At 38.6% G+C, this 13,391-nt stretch overlaps 1 protein-coding gene across 1 annotated transcript in view; it reads left to right on the top strand.

The window, feature by feature from the left end:
- Positions 1 to 2,220: 2,220 nt before the first annotated feature.
- LOC149457718 (uncharacterized) overlaps positions 2,221 to 13,391 on the top strand; it is a gene marked incomplete at its 5' end in the record, with an annotated part of 276,029 nt that continues 264,858 nt past the window's right edge. Inside the window, 2 exons of the mRNA XM_089683111.1 lie at positions 2,221 to 2,361; positions 10,147 to 10,259. Of these exons, the coding sequence (XP_089539237.1) occupies positions 2,221 to 2,361; positions 10,147 to 10,259 (254 nt within the window). The remainder of the gene's footprint in view (positions 2,362 to 10,146; positions 10,260 to 13,391) is intronic.

Below are 13,391 nucleotides of genomic sequence, written 5' to 3' on the forward strand. Positions count from 1 at the left end.
TATACAAAATGAATTCTGAAAGTGAATCATGCTAACATAACTAATATGATGAAATGATTAACTTAACAAACAAATCCAAAATGAAAATGACATTTTTCCGCCATGCACAACTCTAGTTTAATTTGTTTCTGCTGCCTGAATGTTACCACATATGTGAATAAAACACAATTCTATTTTAGGAAGATTCACAACAATTCAATTTTCTTATGGAAAAAACCATGTTAGCTAAATCAGCAGGAAACATAAAAAACAAGCATGTGCATCAAAGCCAGTATGTTTTTTGTAGAGAAATATATCTGGGTGATGGATGAAACTTGTTTTGTCCCTGAAAGGAATTTTCTAACTTCATTCTCTCACCACCAATCATTAGGAGTCCTTAAGAGTCCTAAAGCAAGTCAACAACCTTCAGTCAGTAAGAGAAGTGAAAGGAATTAGTGATAGTTTCTGGTTAAAACTGACAAATGAAAAATGTGTGATGACTGTAAAATGGTCCAGGTCCATATGGCATACAGCTCCAGGTTGCATGCATGGTCAGATTAAGAAGACCCTGCAGTCTCTTCTATGTATTGCTTATTTTGTTAGCTCTACTGGTTGTGTGTATATTTGATTATGTATTTTCAAGTTTATATGTGTATATATTTCAAGTTTCATTCCAGTACTTTAAAGCAGAGGGTATAGTAGAATGGCACAATGCAGCAGCGCTAGTATCTCCATCACTGGAGTGCCATAAATGTGTTGATCCCCTGACAAACTGATACTGAGACATACACTGGGGGGGGGGGTCCAACTTTTATATCACAAAATTAGCACTGACTCCTTTTACACTCCAAAAGCTATTATGGGAATTTTGGGTGGGTTGATATACAGCATACCTTCCCCACATAGGGGTAAGTAAAATGGACCCCTGATCATATTACCACAGTGCATTAAAGTTGAAAACAATGAAGTGGCATGGCGAGTCTCATACTATAAAGCTGTAATAGGTTCATTTAATAATGTTAGAAAATCTGGTGAATGGCTGGGTCTCATAACACACCAAGTGAATCAATGAGGAGAGCTAATTCAATAGAGGTGTAGGATAAAGTCATGAGGGCAGGGGGCTGGTCAGTGTTATTAAATCAGAAGCGCTAAACTTTGTCATATTTAGATGGGTAACCTCTACTACCCAATTCCAATTGGGTAGTAGAGGCTGCCCAACTGGAATTGCAATATTCCAGTTTTTTGAAAGGAAGGGCATTATTGAACAATTGCAACCATTCTCAAGCATGGGAGCAGATGCAGATTACCAATGGATTTACAAAATTTTAAATTGTTCCATAATTGCAGTGTTCAGTGTACAATTTGTTAGCTATTTCCGGGAAACATAATTTGGGATAAAGAGGAACTGAACAGCCCTTGTGATCATGTATACTGTATATTAAGTGGCTTGGAGGGAAAGTTTTGCACAACAAGCATTCCCAGAACAGGTGATAAAATGTGGCAAAGGTGTGAAGGAACGATTAAAGATATACTGTGATTTTAGCCATTATTTTTAAGCTGTATACTTTATAATGCGTACTGTACAGAACTGCATAGAAAAATGGTTGCTAAACAGTGTATCACTCATAACAAGCAGAAATTAATATTTTTCCTCTGACTACAGAAAATTGATCACCAATTGGTTGCCATGGGTCCTTGCCCTTTGTTTCTTACCCATCTTCTTTCTGCTTCTGTTAAATTAGCCTTTCAAAATTTTCTTGTTTTAGTAAATAAAGTTACTAGAAAATGTCAGCACTTGTATGCCAATATCCTAATACTTTTGTAGATACCAACAGATATTGTACCTATGAAACCCAGTTCATTCAAGTCTCAAAAGCTTCCACTGACCAAATGTTCTGGGTAGGAGTGCACTTGCCATTGTTTCCCCAAAATAAGAGCAGTTTTGCAGATGACTGCCAGCTTCACAGACATGTCAAATTTTGGTTTACTGAACATAGTTCACAGAAAGAATGATTCTGGTTGGCTGCTGTGGAAAGCTATGCTTTGCATATCAGCAATAATATTTTCTTGGCCTTTGCCTAAAATCTTTTCTTTTCTTTTTTTAACTACTAAATAGTGAGAACCTATGGGGCTATAGAGGTTTAACACTAAAATGCATACAGCTGCTTAACATTTGTGTATTCAGAAGAATTCTAGCAACTATATTCACGCTCTAACATGACAAGTTTCTTTTTCCCAAAGGGTACACCAGCAAGTTATGTCAGATATAAAGTGGATGTTGCCCAATTTCCATACAGTGCCAGCATATTTGATGTGGAACAAAACAGTGGTCGTGTCATAACGAGGGTTAATCTTAATGAGGATCCTAGCACCATATTCAGGGTAAGTAAATAATATTTTTCTAATTTTATGTGAAATTTAATTGCAGTCATAAAATGCTAGTAACTCCCATAATGGTTTTTTCCATGATGTCCAGGGCACATCTTAGATATTAGCTCCAGGTTCATTTGTTGCAATTGGTTTAGACATAATTTATTATTTCTACTGCACCAGCTGCTGGTGAGGACTTGGTGTGTGTTGAATGCATGCACCAAACGTTACCTTCTAGAAATTTACAATAAGCCAGGGATTCATGGTTTCTAAGGCAGGCCATAGATTATGCAATTTTCTTTCCTGCAACCATGGTTTGCAGGAAGGAAAATGGCTTGATTCCCCTATCAACACAGTCAGGGTTGACAAGCGAATCCCTCCTAGGGAGCTATTATATTCTCCCAGGGGGGAAAGGGGGTGTGGGGAGCCATCCCTGCTGGAAAAACAGAATGATAATTGCTAGCAGGTATAGCCACTGGAAATAATTGCAAGCTAAAAATCCAGTAGGCTGGTTGTACCAATGTTTTAATGGATTGACTTGGGTACAATCAGTCTGTCCATACATGGATCAAATATTGGCCGGTTCAGCAGTTTTGTGCCATCTATGGCCAGCTTAAAATGTACTGTTTTGTTCTAAGATAATAAAATCTACTGGTTGCTCTGTCACATCATAGGAAAGCTATGTCTAGTCATTCATTATGTATACCACATACAGTACATATACAGTATGTACATTAAGATGTATACACACCAAAGATACATCACAAAATACTTTCTTGAATTCTCATCTCTTTGCTTCAGTGTGAGTTACAACCCATTGTTTTACAGCTTATTATGTTCTTTGATGAGAAAATAAGTATGTTGTCAGATTTGCTTTTGATGGATAATTTACCTTTATACTTTTCTGCTTTCTAAATAAAATGTCAGAAGTCAACATTTTTTAAATAAGTGATTAAAAATTATATAGCAAAATTGCATTTTTTAGATAGATGGTAACGCATGCAAATGTACTATACATCTGCTTACTCCCCATCCTAGCTCCCGTCCTGCTCCCCCCACCCCAAAAATAAAGTATGACAAAGCAAATTGCTTACTCTGCAACATTCGAAAACATCACATCATTTCACTGCATTAACTCATTGCCATCTTTAAAATGCTTAAAGGTAATTTTTATCCACATGAAATTAACCTCTCTAGCTAAATAATTAGGAGTATAAGCCCCAGAGGCTGTCATTAACTGACTCATGGAAAAAGTGCTATTTCTAAGGAAGAACACTGTATGACACAGCATGCCATTATAACATACCTGAAAAGTTTGTATTTAATGCTAGTAATTTACTGGTTGTATATGTTATGCCTCCTCCCCTTTCCAAAAGTTTGAAACCATTTGCAACACACTATACTTGTTGGTGCGACTACAATTCTAGACCATAGCCTAATGTATTAACTGCAAAATTTAATGTTTTGTTATACATTTTTATATTTTTGCTTAAGTTTTTAATGCTATGCTATGCTGCTTCACTGCATTGTAACATTTAAAAATTTCATAATAAAATTCAAAGTAAAGTAAAGTTTTTAGGTACTTTTATTCAATGCACAGATACTGTATTTTTGTGGTGTGATTTTTATTATAAACATCAATACAGAAGAAAAAGGACGTAAACGTTTTGTATAGTGTTGCTTGAATATGGCTCTGTTTGATTTGTAGACAGCTTGGCTGAAATTTTCAGGATTCAGAAAATACTGAGTATGAACCCCATTGAAGGCAACAGGGGAGAATGTTGGTATTTTTTTTCATGTCTATGGAGGGCAATTAAAGTGGGTAAATGCAAGGACATGGCATGTGTATCCCACCACATATCTATAGAATGTGTTGCTGTTTAACCGATTCCCCACCACCCTATAGTAGAACTACTGCTACAGGGCGGCAGGGCTGTGCAAAATCATATATATATATATATACATACATGATTTGCATTTACGGGTAGGGGGCCTGCATGTGCCACCCTCCCTGAACCACCATTGGTGGCTACAGATGTCCATCACCGGGTCCCAGCCGGAGATTCCCTGCCAGCACCCACTGATCACCAAGTAACACTGGCAGGGGAGAGGCCCGTCTCTCCTGCAAGCAAGAACATGCTGCTGTGTATTTCTCTGGTCAGCAGAGAATATATATGCATGATTTGTATTTCTGGGTAGGGGGCGCGCGCTTGTGCCACCCTACCTGCGCCACCATTGGCAGCTATAGATGTCAATCACCGGGTTCCAGCCATAGACTCCCTGCCAGCACCCAGAGATCACCAACTAACACTGACAAGGGAGAGACCACAGAGAAATACACAGCAGCATGTTTCCTTAGTTCCCCAGATGTTAACCCCTTCCTGCCCAGTGTCATTTGTTCAGTGTCAGTGCTTTTTAATAGCACTGATCACTGTATTAGTGTAATTGGGATGTCAATGGCAGTTAGTCAGTTCCCACCCAGTGTCAGAATGCCTGCCACAGCCCTGCTGTAAATCATTTATCACCGCCATTACTAGTATAAAAAAATAAATAAATAAAAATTCCAAAACATATTCTGTCATTTGAGACGCTATAACTTTCACCGATTAATTTACATGTATTGGGATTTTTTTTTTAGCAAAGAAATGTAGCAGAATACATTTTGGCCTAAATTTATGACAACATTTGCATTTTAGCACTTTTTAATTTATTTTAATGTATTTCGTTATTTTATGTATTGTTTAATGTTGTTTTGGTGGCAGTAAGATTGTTAATTTGAAAGGAGCCTATGTCAGAAACTGGCTAGGTTGACACTAGGATTAATGACCAGCACCACTCATTTACCAATCAGAAATATCACAGGTACACTGTAGTAATAGGAATACAAAGGCTGCAGTAACAACAGCAGCAGTAACAGCAGCACTTGGTAGGAACAGACTCCTTACACAATGTTTTTTAATTCCCAAATAATTTTTATTAGTATTGAAATGGACATAAAGTAAAAACATCAATGCTAACAAAGACATGCTCCTATACTGTATATATTCAGTCAAAGGAATAGATAGACAATGTCTCTGCAATACAGCATCAACAGAAAGAATGTACTGCATAAACAGCTGGCAAGTTATAAAATTGCTGAAGACAAATGAATGTGAGACCTAGTCACAGACTATTTACAGGAATATGTGCAAAATAATTTAGCAAAGCCTATATAATTAGAGTGTAATTGGTTAAGAAAAAAGAAAACCAGAACCAAAAGTGGAATGTGCCATCCCAAATATAGGGATAGTTGGGGCTTAGTAGTATGCTGAGTCTAAGGCTTGGTTCACACCTATACATGTTGCAATCTGCTGCGGGAAAAAAGTCCCTGGCCCTTTCAAAAAATGCAGTGGCTGAAAACATAGATGTAAGTGTGTCCCATAGGAAACCATGTTAACTTCCTCCCCCCGCCATATAAGGAAATTATGAACGGGTGGCTGTTCTCTCGTTCTGGGAGGACGTCATGTGATGTCCTCCCACTCTAGCTGTGCATGCGCGCCCCCTGATCGTCAGTGCCCTGATGATCAATGTAGCCCCATCAGTGCCACCTGTCAGTGCCCATAATTGCCACCTGTCAATGCCCATAATTGCCACCTATCAGTGCCCATCAATGCCACATATCAGTGCACATCAATGCCACATATCAGTGTCCATCAGAGCTGCCTTTCAGTGCCACCTATCAGTGCCAGTCAGTGCCGCCTATCAGTGCCACTTTTCAGTGTCAGTCAGTGCCACCTATCAGTGTTTGTCAGTGCTGCCTATCAGTGCCCATCAGTGCCGCCTATCAGTGCCAGATATGAGTGCTGCCTTTCAGTGCCCATCAGTGATGCCTGTCAATGCCCACCAGTGATGCCTGTCAATGCCCATCAGTGCCTCCTCATCAGTGTCACCTATCAGTGCCCATCACTGCAGCCTCATTAGTGCATATCAGTGAAGGAGAAAAATTATTTACAAAATTTTTTAACATAAATTAAGAAATAACTTTTTTCTCAAATTGTTCAGTCTTTTTTTGTTTGTTTAGCAAAAAATAAAAGAAATCTCTATTTGTCTCAAAAAAATTATAAAAATTTAGTTTGGGTACAGTGTTACATGACCGTGCAATTGTCATTCAAAGTGCGACAGCACTGAAAGCTGAAAATTGGCCTGGGCAGGAAGGGGGTAATAGTGCCCTGTAGGCAAGTAGTTAAATGGACTGTAGTGAGTTTCTGCAAAATGCAAAAAGCACTAGAAAATGCATAGCTGTGAACTAGGCCTAACTGAATATTCTACCTGCCATATACCTCAAATTTTCTCAGTTATATTCAGGCAACCTCTGTGGTCATATGTAGATCAGTTTCCATAATGTAAGCCTTTTATTTATCTCTACTTTCATTGTTGTAAGGTAGGCACGGATACATAGGTTAGCTATTAGCTTTTTGGCAGTAAACAATACTTCAGGCAAAAAAGGTGCACAAAATCAAATAACTACAATGAAGTATATAGATAGATGAGCTTATCAGTAAGTTTTAGAGAGATTAATCAGTGACTGGTTAGAATCTTTTTCCAGAATTCCTCATCAATACGTCCCAAATCAGCCTCTCACAAAATCTTCCTGCTCTAAGCCTGGGCTTGTACTGTGGGGTCCTGGAAGGCTGCATAGAATTCCAAAATTACTTGGGAGTAGCCCTAATCATAGCGGCAGCTATTATTATTATTGCTATTAAATATAATAATGATTATAATAATAATTAAAAAATAATAATATTTTACTTTTGGTTGGGGGTGCTTTAGTGAAATATCAGAGGTCTGATATTTCACTCAAATCTCTTTATTGTAGCCTGTTAGAACCAGCTTCAAACGGTAGTGCATTAAGGTCACAGAAAATCACTCCAATCATCTTTTTAGGGTTGTTTTGCCAACTTTTATTAAAGGAAAGTTCAATAAATACCACTGTTTTTCCTCATAGGGGGTTTTAAACATTTCTGAGCTACAAAACAAATAAACATTAGCCTCCTGACCAGGGGCAGACTGACCATTTGGAAACTCGGGCACTGTCCGAGGGCCCATGCTCAGTAGGGGGCCCCATGAGATGCCCCTGGTACCTGTTTCATAGGCTTTTTTGAGTTTGGGCAAGGAGGCAAGGACACAGGGGCCCCATGATCCCCTATTGCCTGGGGGCCCCATGAGTTGTCAGTCCACCCCTGCTCCTGACTGACACATGCAGCACGACTGCTCTGGCTTCACACTTCAGGCCCTTTTGCCTGTATCCTCCAGACAGTCTTTACACAAAGTCAATGAATGTACCTGGCAGCCCCTTGCTGCACTGGCCCCCCACTTGTCTCCTAGGTGGAGCCCCCCTGACTTCTGGGCAGAGACCTCCTCCGTCCGCTGGGGTGAAGCCCTGAACATTAGTCATGACTCTACAGAAAGCCTTGCAGATACTTGCCCAATTATTGTCCTGTTTTTCATCAGAATCTGGACACAGTATTGAATATACCATTCCCCCCAAATATCTATGAAATCTCTGGACTCTAGCTGAAAACATGAGTTTTACCAACCATTGAAGAAACTTAAAAAACAGAAGTATAGATTAAGCTTCACTCCCTCTTTATCCAATGTATTAACAAGTGATACAATATTCATTTGAGATCTCTTTAAACTATTTTTTTACAAACAAATTAATAAGAAGGGCAGAATGTGTCCTTTATTTCTAGACCCTTCCTGCTTGCCCACCCCAGCATCCCTTTAATTAGTCTGTCCAAAGTCAGAGAATCACCTCTTGTCCCTATTGGAAGATTTTTCTGTTGTGCTGACAATCCAAAATTTAAGCTCTTCTTTCATTTCACACTGGTGATCATGATAAACAAGACTGATAGGAGACACAGACAGTAATAAAAGCTGGAAAGGCATTCTAGTCTCTTTAAATGCTGTTCAAAACTAAAAGAGGAATTATACTTTAATATAGATTAAGATAGATGGGTGCGAGATCCAATTATGCCTTTTACCAGTTCACTGAGAGGAATAGAAATGTACATGCCTCTGTGGGTTGCAAAGATGTTTATAATTTCCCCTTCCATTGCCTGCCCTACTTTCTAGGGAAATAGTGTAAAAGAAGAACTTTCCCCATTAGCATCAAGCTAGTGTTTTGAGAGCTCCTCTCTATACAAACTTCAAGTTAAAATAAAAACCCAAAGGGTTGTCTGTTCTATTGCCGTTTTCTGCAACCAATGCTAGAACACTTGGGAAAATAAATGTATTTATAGTGTGTAGATTAAATAGAAAATTAAATAGCACTGAATTCTGGAATGCCTGGACTCATTAACTGAATCAATCATTTAAACAATGCACTGTATAAAAAAACTGTATACACACATGTACAAATCCTAAACAAACATCTCTATTCTAGCTACGAAGGTTTTGATTAAGATAGAACTAACCTCGCTCAATCAATATTCTCTAGCATTTTTCCTCCTTTTGCTGCTGGCATTAGTAAATTATATTATATTTACATGTTTTAAACTCTTTTCTACATTTCTTCAGTTGTTTCCTTGTTTCTGGCCTAGGCTAAAATGATGTCAATCATCCCATTTGGTCTTCATGGGCATTTTATCTTTTTCATCTGGAGGTGGGAAGAGGGGCTTTCTTAGCTAAGCACACCCTCCTATCTGCATGCTTTATCTAAGGGCAAATGAATCCCAGGAAGAAAATGCTACATGAATCCTCTGCCCAAACTCATGAGGGCTGAAGCTAGCTGTTTTTCCAAAGTGATTTCTTACAAAATAGCATAGAGACATGGATAAGTAGGTTTTCTTTCAATAATAAGGTTTTGGGGTATGTCCCGTTCTTCAAAGTCCAAGCAGTACTATTACAAATCACAAAGTTTAAGCAGAATGTTAGAAGGGATGAAAAAAAAAAAAGGCTACAGATAAGATACAGCAAAAGCGAGGGGGGGAGGGGGGGATACTAAACTCACACAGAGGGGTAAAAAAAAGTATCACGGATAGTACTCAATTGTTTCTGTCGCAAATGCACTAATACGGTTACAATCACCTCTTTCAATAATAAAAATTAATTTAACATAATTTTCAGTTTGTGTGCTTAGATGCAGATACAGTTACAGACACAGTTCTGCTGCTGTGGTATTGTTGCGCCAACCCAGGACTACTAAACGTCAAGTAAAAAACTATGATCATTCCACATTTAATCATTTAGGATAGCACAGTACAGCCTTCTTAAAATAGATGGCATTCATGTGTCTCATTTCATCACATTTCTCAAAAAAAAAAAAAGGAATATTTCTCATTTTAGGACAGTGCAAGGGCTATGAAAATCAGTCCTTTACACCCTATCAGCTAGTTGTACATCCAGTACTGCTGCTGTATAGTGCAAATATAGCCTAATACTATAGCTGCATTTATTCCGAACTGCATACAGACAGCTGTTTCAGGTTTTTTGGCCTTTATCATTTCAGTATATAGAAACCATAACTTCTTAAGGTCCATAATTGTGCCCATTTTGAATGCCATAAATAAAATCAATGCATTTGTGTCCGCAATGAAGCAATGCTTCTGTTTGTTCATAACTTCTGTTAGCTTTCTGCAAAGCCACTTTCCCTGAGGTACAAAGGAAAACAGACTTCTTAGCCAGCACAAAGAATAGTCTGATTTATTTTTTCTTTTAAAACCTTTATTACAGCATATTACTGAGGAAAGTGTGCTCATTGTTCTAATAAAAGTTTTCATTTTAACTGAAAAAAATATTGTGTGTTTTTCTCTGTAGCTGGTTGTCATTGCTTATGATGATGGAGATCCAGTGAAGTCTAACAGTACAATAGTAATAATAACAGTTCTGCAGCCATCTGTGATCCCACGATTCACTCAAGAGGAATACAGGTAGGAAAGCATTTATCAGTTATTTTATTTTGGAATGAAACAAAAACTAGAATCAAAATGTAAATTTAAGTATAATGGGCTATTAAAATGATGTGCAAAATTCAGTCATATGTGAGATTTTTCCTCTATTAATATCAAGGTATACAGTATAAGAAAGAACAATTTGTAAGTCGGAGTGTAGTGTGATGTAGCTTATGGATGGTGGACAAAGAATCACACTTTTCCTTACTCTAGTGTTGGGAAATATCTGGAGGAACAGTTTTATACCCGATGCACAGGAGGTGCAGGGGGAAACAGCTATGCCCAAGAACAAATCACAGAAAGGTGTATGTTGCTTTGTGCTAATGTTTGCTTTGCTTCTGGGAGCATATGGAAAATGAATTGCAATGGTCATCATTTCTAGGCCTGGCCTGTAGAAACCAAAGCATATTCCTGAGAAGTTAACATTTCTGATCCATGCATTAGTTTCTAGAGGCAAATACTTTTTTGCTTCCTCTGGCAATGTGATGGAATAATTTGCATGTTAAAAAGTGGGATTAAAGCACCATCCAGGGCACTTCAATATAAAATGGGGTTGGACAAACATTTTGTTTTTTTTCCACTGACAATCCACCTACATAGTTTGAGTTAACAACATCTCTTTTGAAAAACGGACTTTAAATTTTGTAATAGAGTGGTTACTTCCCCAAAGGAATATAAAAACATTTGTAATGCAATATATCACTGTACAATTTGATACTACATGACAATTCCTTTTGTTAAAGGCTGTGATCTTGTTCAGAAAAGGTGCAGATATCTCTTACTTCTCCAGTAATATGTTGAAGCACTATGTGCAATGTACAATGGATACTAAATGTGTTACAGAACAGAAACCACTTCTGAGCCTGCAGATTGGGGTTTTCAAAAGTTGCAGAATATTCAATTGTTATGACTTATTGACATACTCCTGCTCTCTCTTTATGAGGGTGTGATGCTACCCTTGCAGGAGCTGCTTGTTTGTTGAACCTGTTTCCCCTTACTTTGCCCCACAGCCAGGCACTGTACTTCTTCAGCCAAATACACACACACTTCTGCTCATTGTCTTCAATGACCAGACTCGGGGATGTTTGTTTTTAGAGTTTATTGGAGAACTGGGGATAGGGATGGAAATTATTGTAGCATACTCCAAAATCAGAACTATGCACACTGAGGACATCTAGCTGATCTCTTAGTTGAACACTTAGGAAGTCTTGGCGGACAGTAGATAGCAGACTTCCCTTTGTCACATATAGCAGCAAGTAGTTTAGGAGTGAGCAAAGTCCCTTTAGCAGTAGTAGTAGTTACAGGGCCAAGCTCCTCAGGTATATGCCAGTTACGACAGACTGAGACAGCCAAAAGGTAACGCAGCTAAGCAAAGTCCTTTGCAGTAGCAACACTTGGATAATCTCTTTGGAACACTAGCCAGTGTTCCCTTTTTCCAGACCCACGCTAACTATCAAACCCCAGGAGAGGTAGCAAGCACACAGCATTCCCAAGTTCCTCAATGTCAATACTCACGAAGCCCAAGGATAGAATGGTTGCTACCTTCCAGTCTTCCAAACCCCACAGTGATACCAGACAGAGCCTTGGCAGACAACACCCCTCAGTCAGCTTTCTGCAAAATCAGGGTCACTCTCTCTAACTTCAGGCCCTCAGGTCGACCCACCTGAGGCCACATGGCAGCAAATGCCAGGCAAGGCAGCCTTTCTCCAGCCTGGCTGGTACAATCCACTCCTGGGAAAGACACTGAACTCATGTGCTCTCAGAATATAAATACCACTCTCAGTATGCAATGGGACTGCTTTTCCCTGTAATAGGCCAGGGCCACATCCATATTCATGATTTTCCTTTTCTTAGCCCCTACCCATGTTCTGCAAGGATCTAATAGCTTCCTGAAGGCCAGCAGTACTCAGACAAACTCCAACAGCACCAGAGCAGCATGAGCAGACCTAACTTGTCAATTACAGCACTCTGTAGAGGAATACCACACTGAATTTACATGACAGCCTCTCTGGTAAGCAGAGAAACACAGCTATGGTTAACCTAACTCATAGCACCTGACGAGGAAGGTGCTACAAGGGCATCATTCAGAGAAACACATTCACAGGCTGAAAGATTGGCTCCTATGCAATGCTTGTTTCTCCATAAATCTGATTGCATGTATCACCTCAATGGAGACACTTTAATCCAAACCTACCTTCTTACAAATTATTTTACAAATTCAGATACCACATCTTTTATTGAGAGATATCTAACATTTGTTTCCCATATTACACACTCCTCTATTTCCCTAGTAAATGTTTAGCAATGCAGGGGTTTGTTTATACAACCACCAAAACAATATCCAGCCTCCTGACCAATTTCACATCCAGATTGGACTGTGCATGATCTCAGCCTGTTCTAATGCAGTCTTGCAATTGTCATTCTCATGAGACCACAGTCTAATTAAAGTACCAGTCTGTAGGGCCAGGCAGACCTGGATACATGGCCCATATACATGGCCCCAGCACATTTCTTAGCAGCAACATCAACAGGAATGCTGACTACATGGAGGCTCTGTCCTTTGTTTGCATAACTTACCAAACTTTAATTAGAACCCCCACCACACACACACACACACAGTGTGTGTGTGTATATAGATAGATATATATATATATATATATCACAAACCTTTTTTTTTGTTTTGTTTTGAAGCCTCATCTCCTCCTCTATTTCTACACAACTTGGCAAATATATTTGTCTTTACTTCATTAACTTGAAGTTGTTTTTGTCGTGCTGCTTTGCCTCATTGTCTTAGAAATTAGCATCTAAAATGAAACAGATTTAGCTTTGTGGAGAATGCTATCAATTTATATTCAGAGCAGAGAGATTCTATTTTTATTCTTCTATCTAAAAAAAAAGTTAACTTGTTTGAAAATGGACTCCCTAAAATATACTGCCTATTTAGGAAATGTGTCATTTGTACAATAGCCAACCTATTTGTTGTTGCTTCTTTGTGCCTGCTATCTTATTTCACTGCTTGCTACATTAAAGAATAAGAGATGTCAAAACTTACATTTCAGCAATGGGTAAATGTTGGCATGGACATCTGCCATCTTTTAGTACCAAGGTTGA

This window comes from Staurois parvus, unplaced genomic scaffold, assembly GCF_062004578.1.
Source record: "Staurois parvus isolate SC_StPar_1 unplaced genomic scaffold, SC_StPar_1.0 ptg000303l, whole genome shotgun sequence".
In the NCBI taxonomy this organism is placed as follows: Eukaryota; Metazoa; Chordata; class Amphibia; order Anura; family Ranidae; genus Staurois; species Staurois parvus.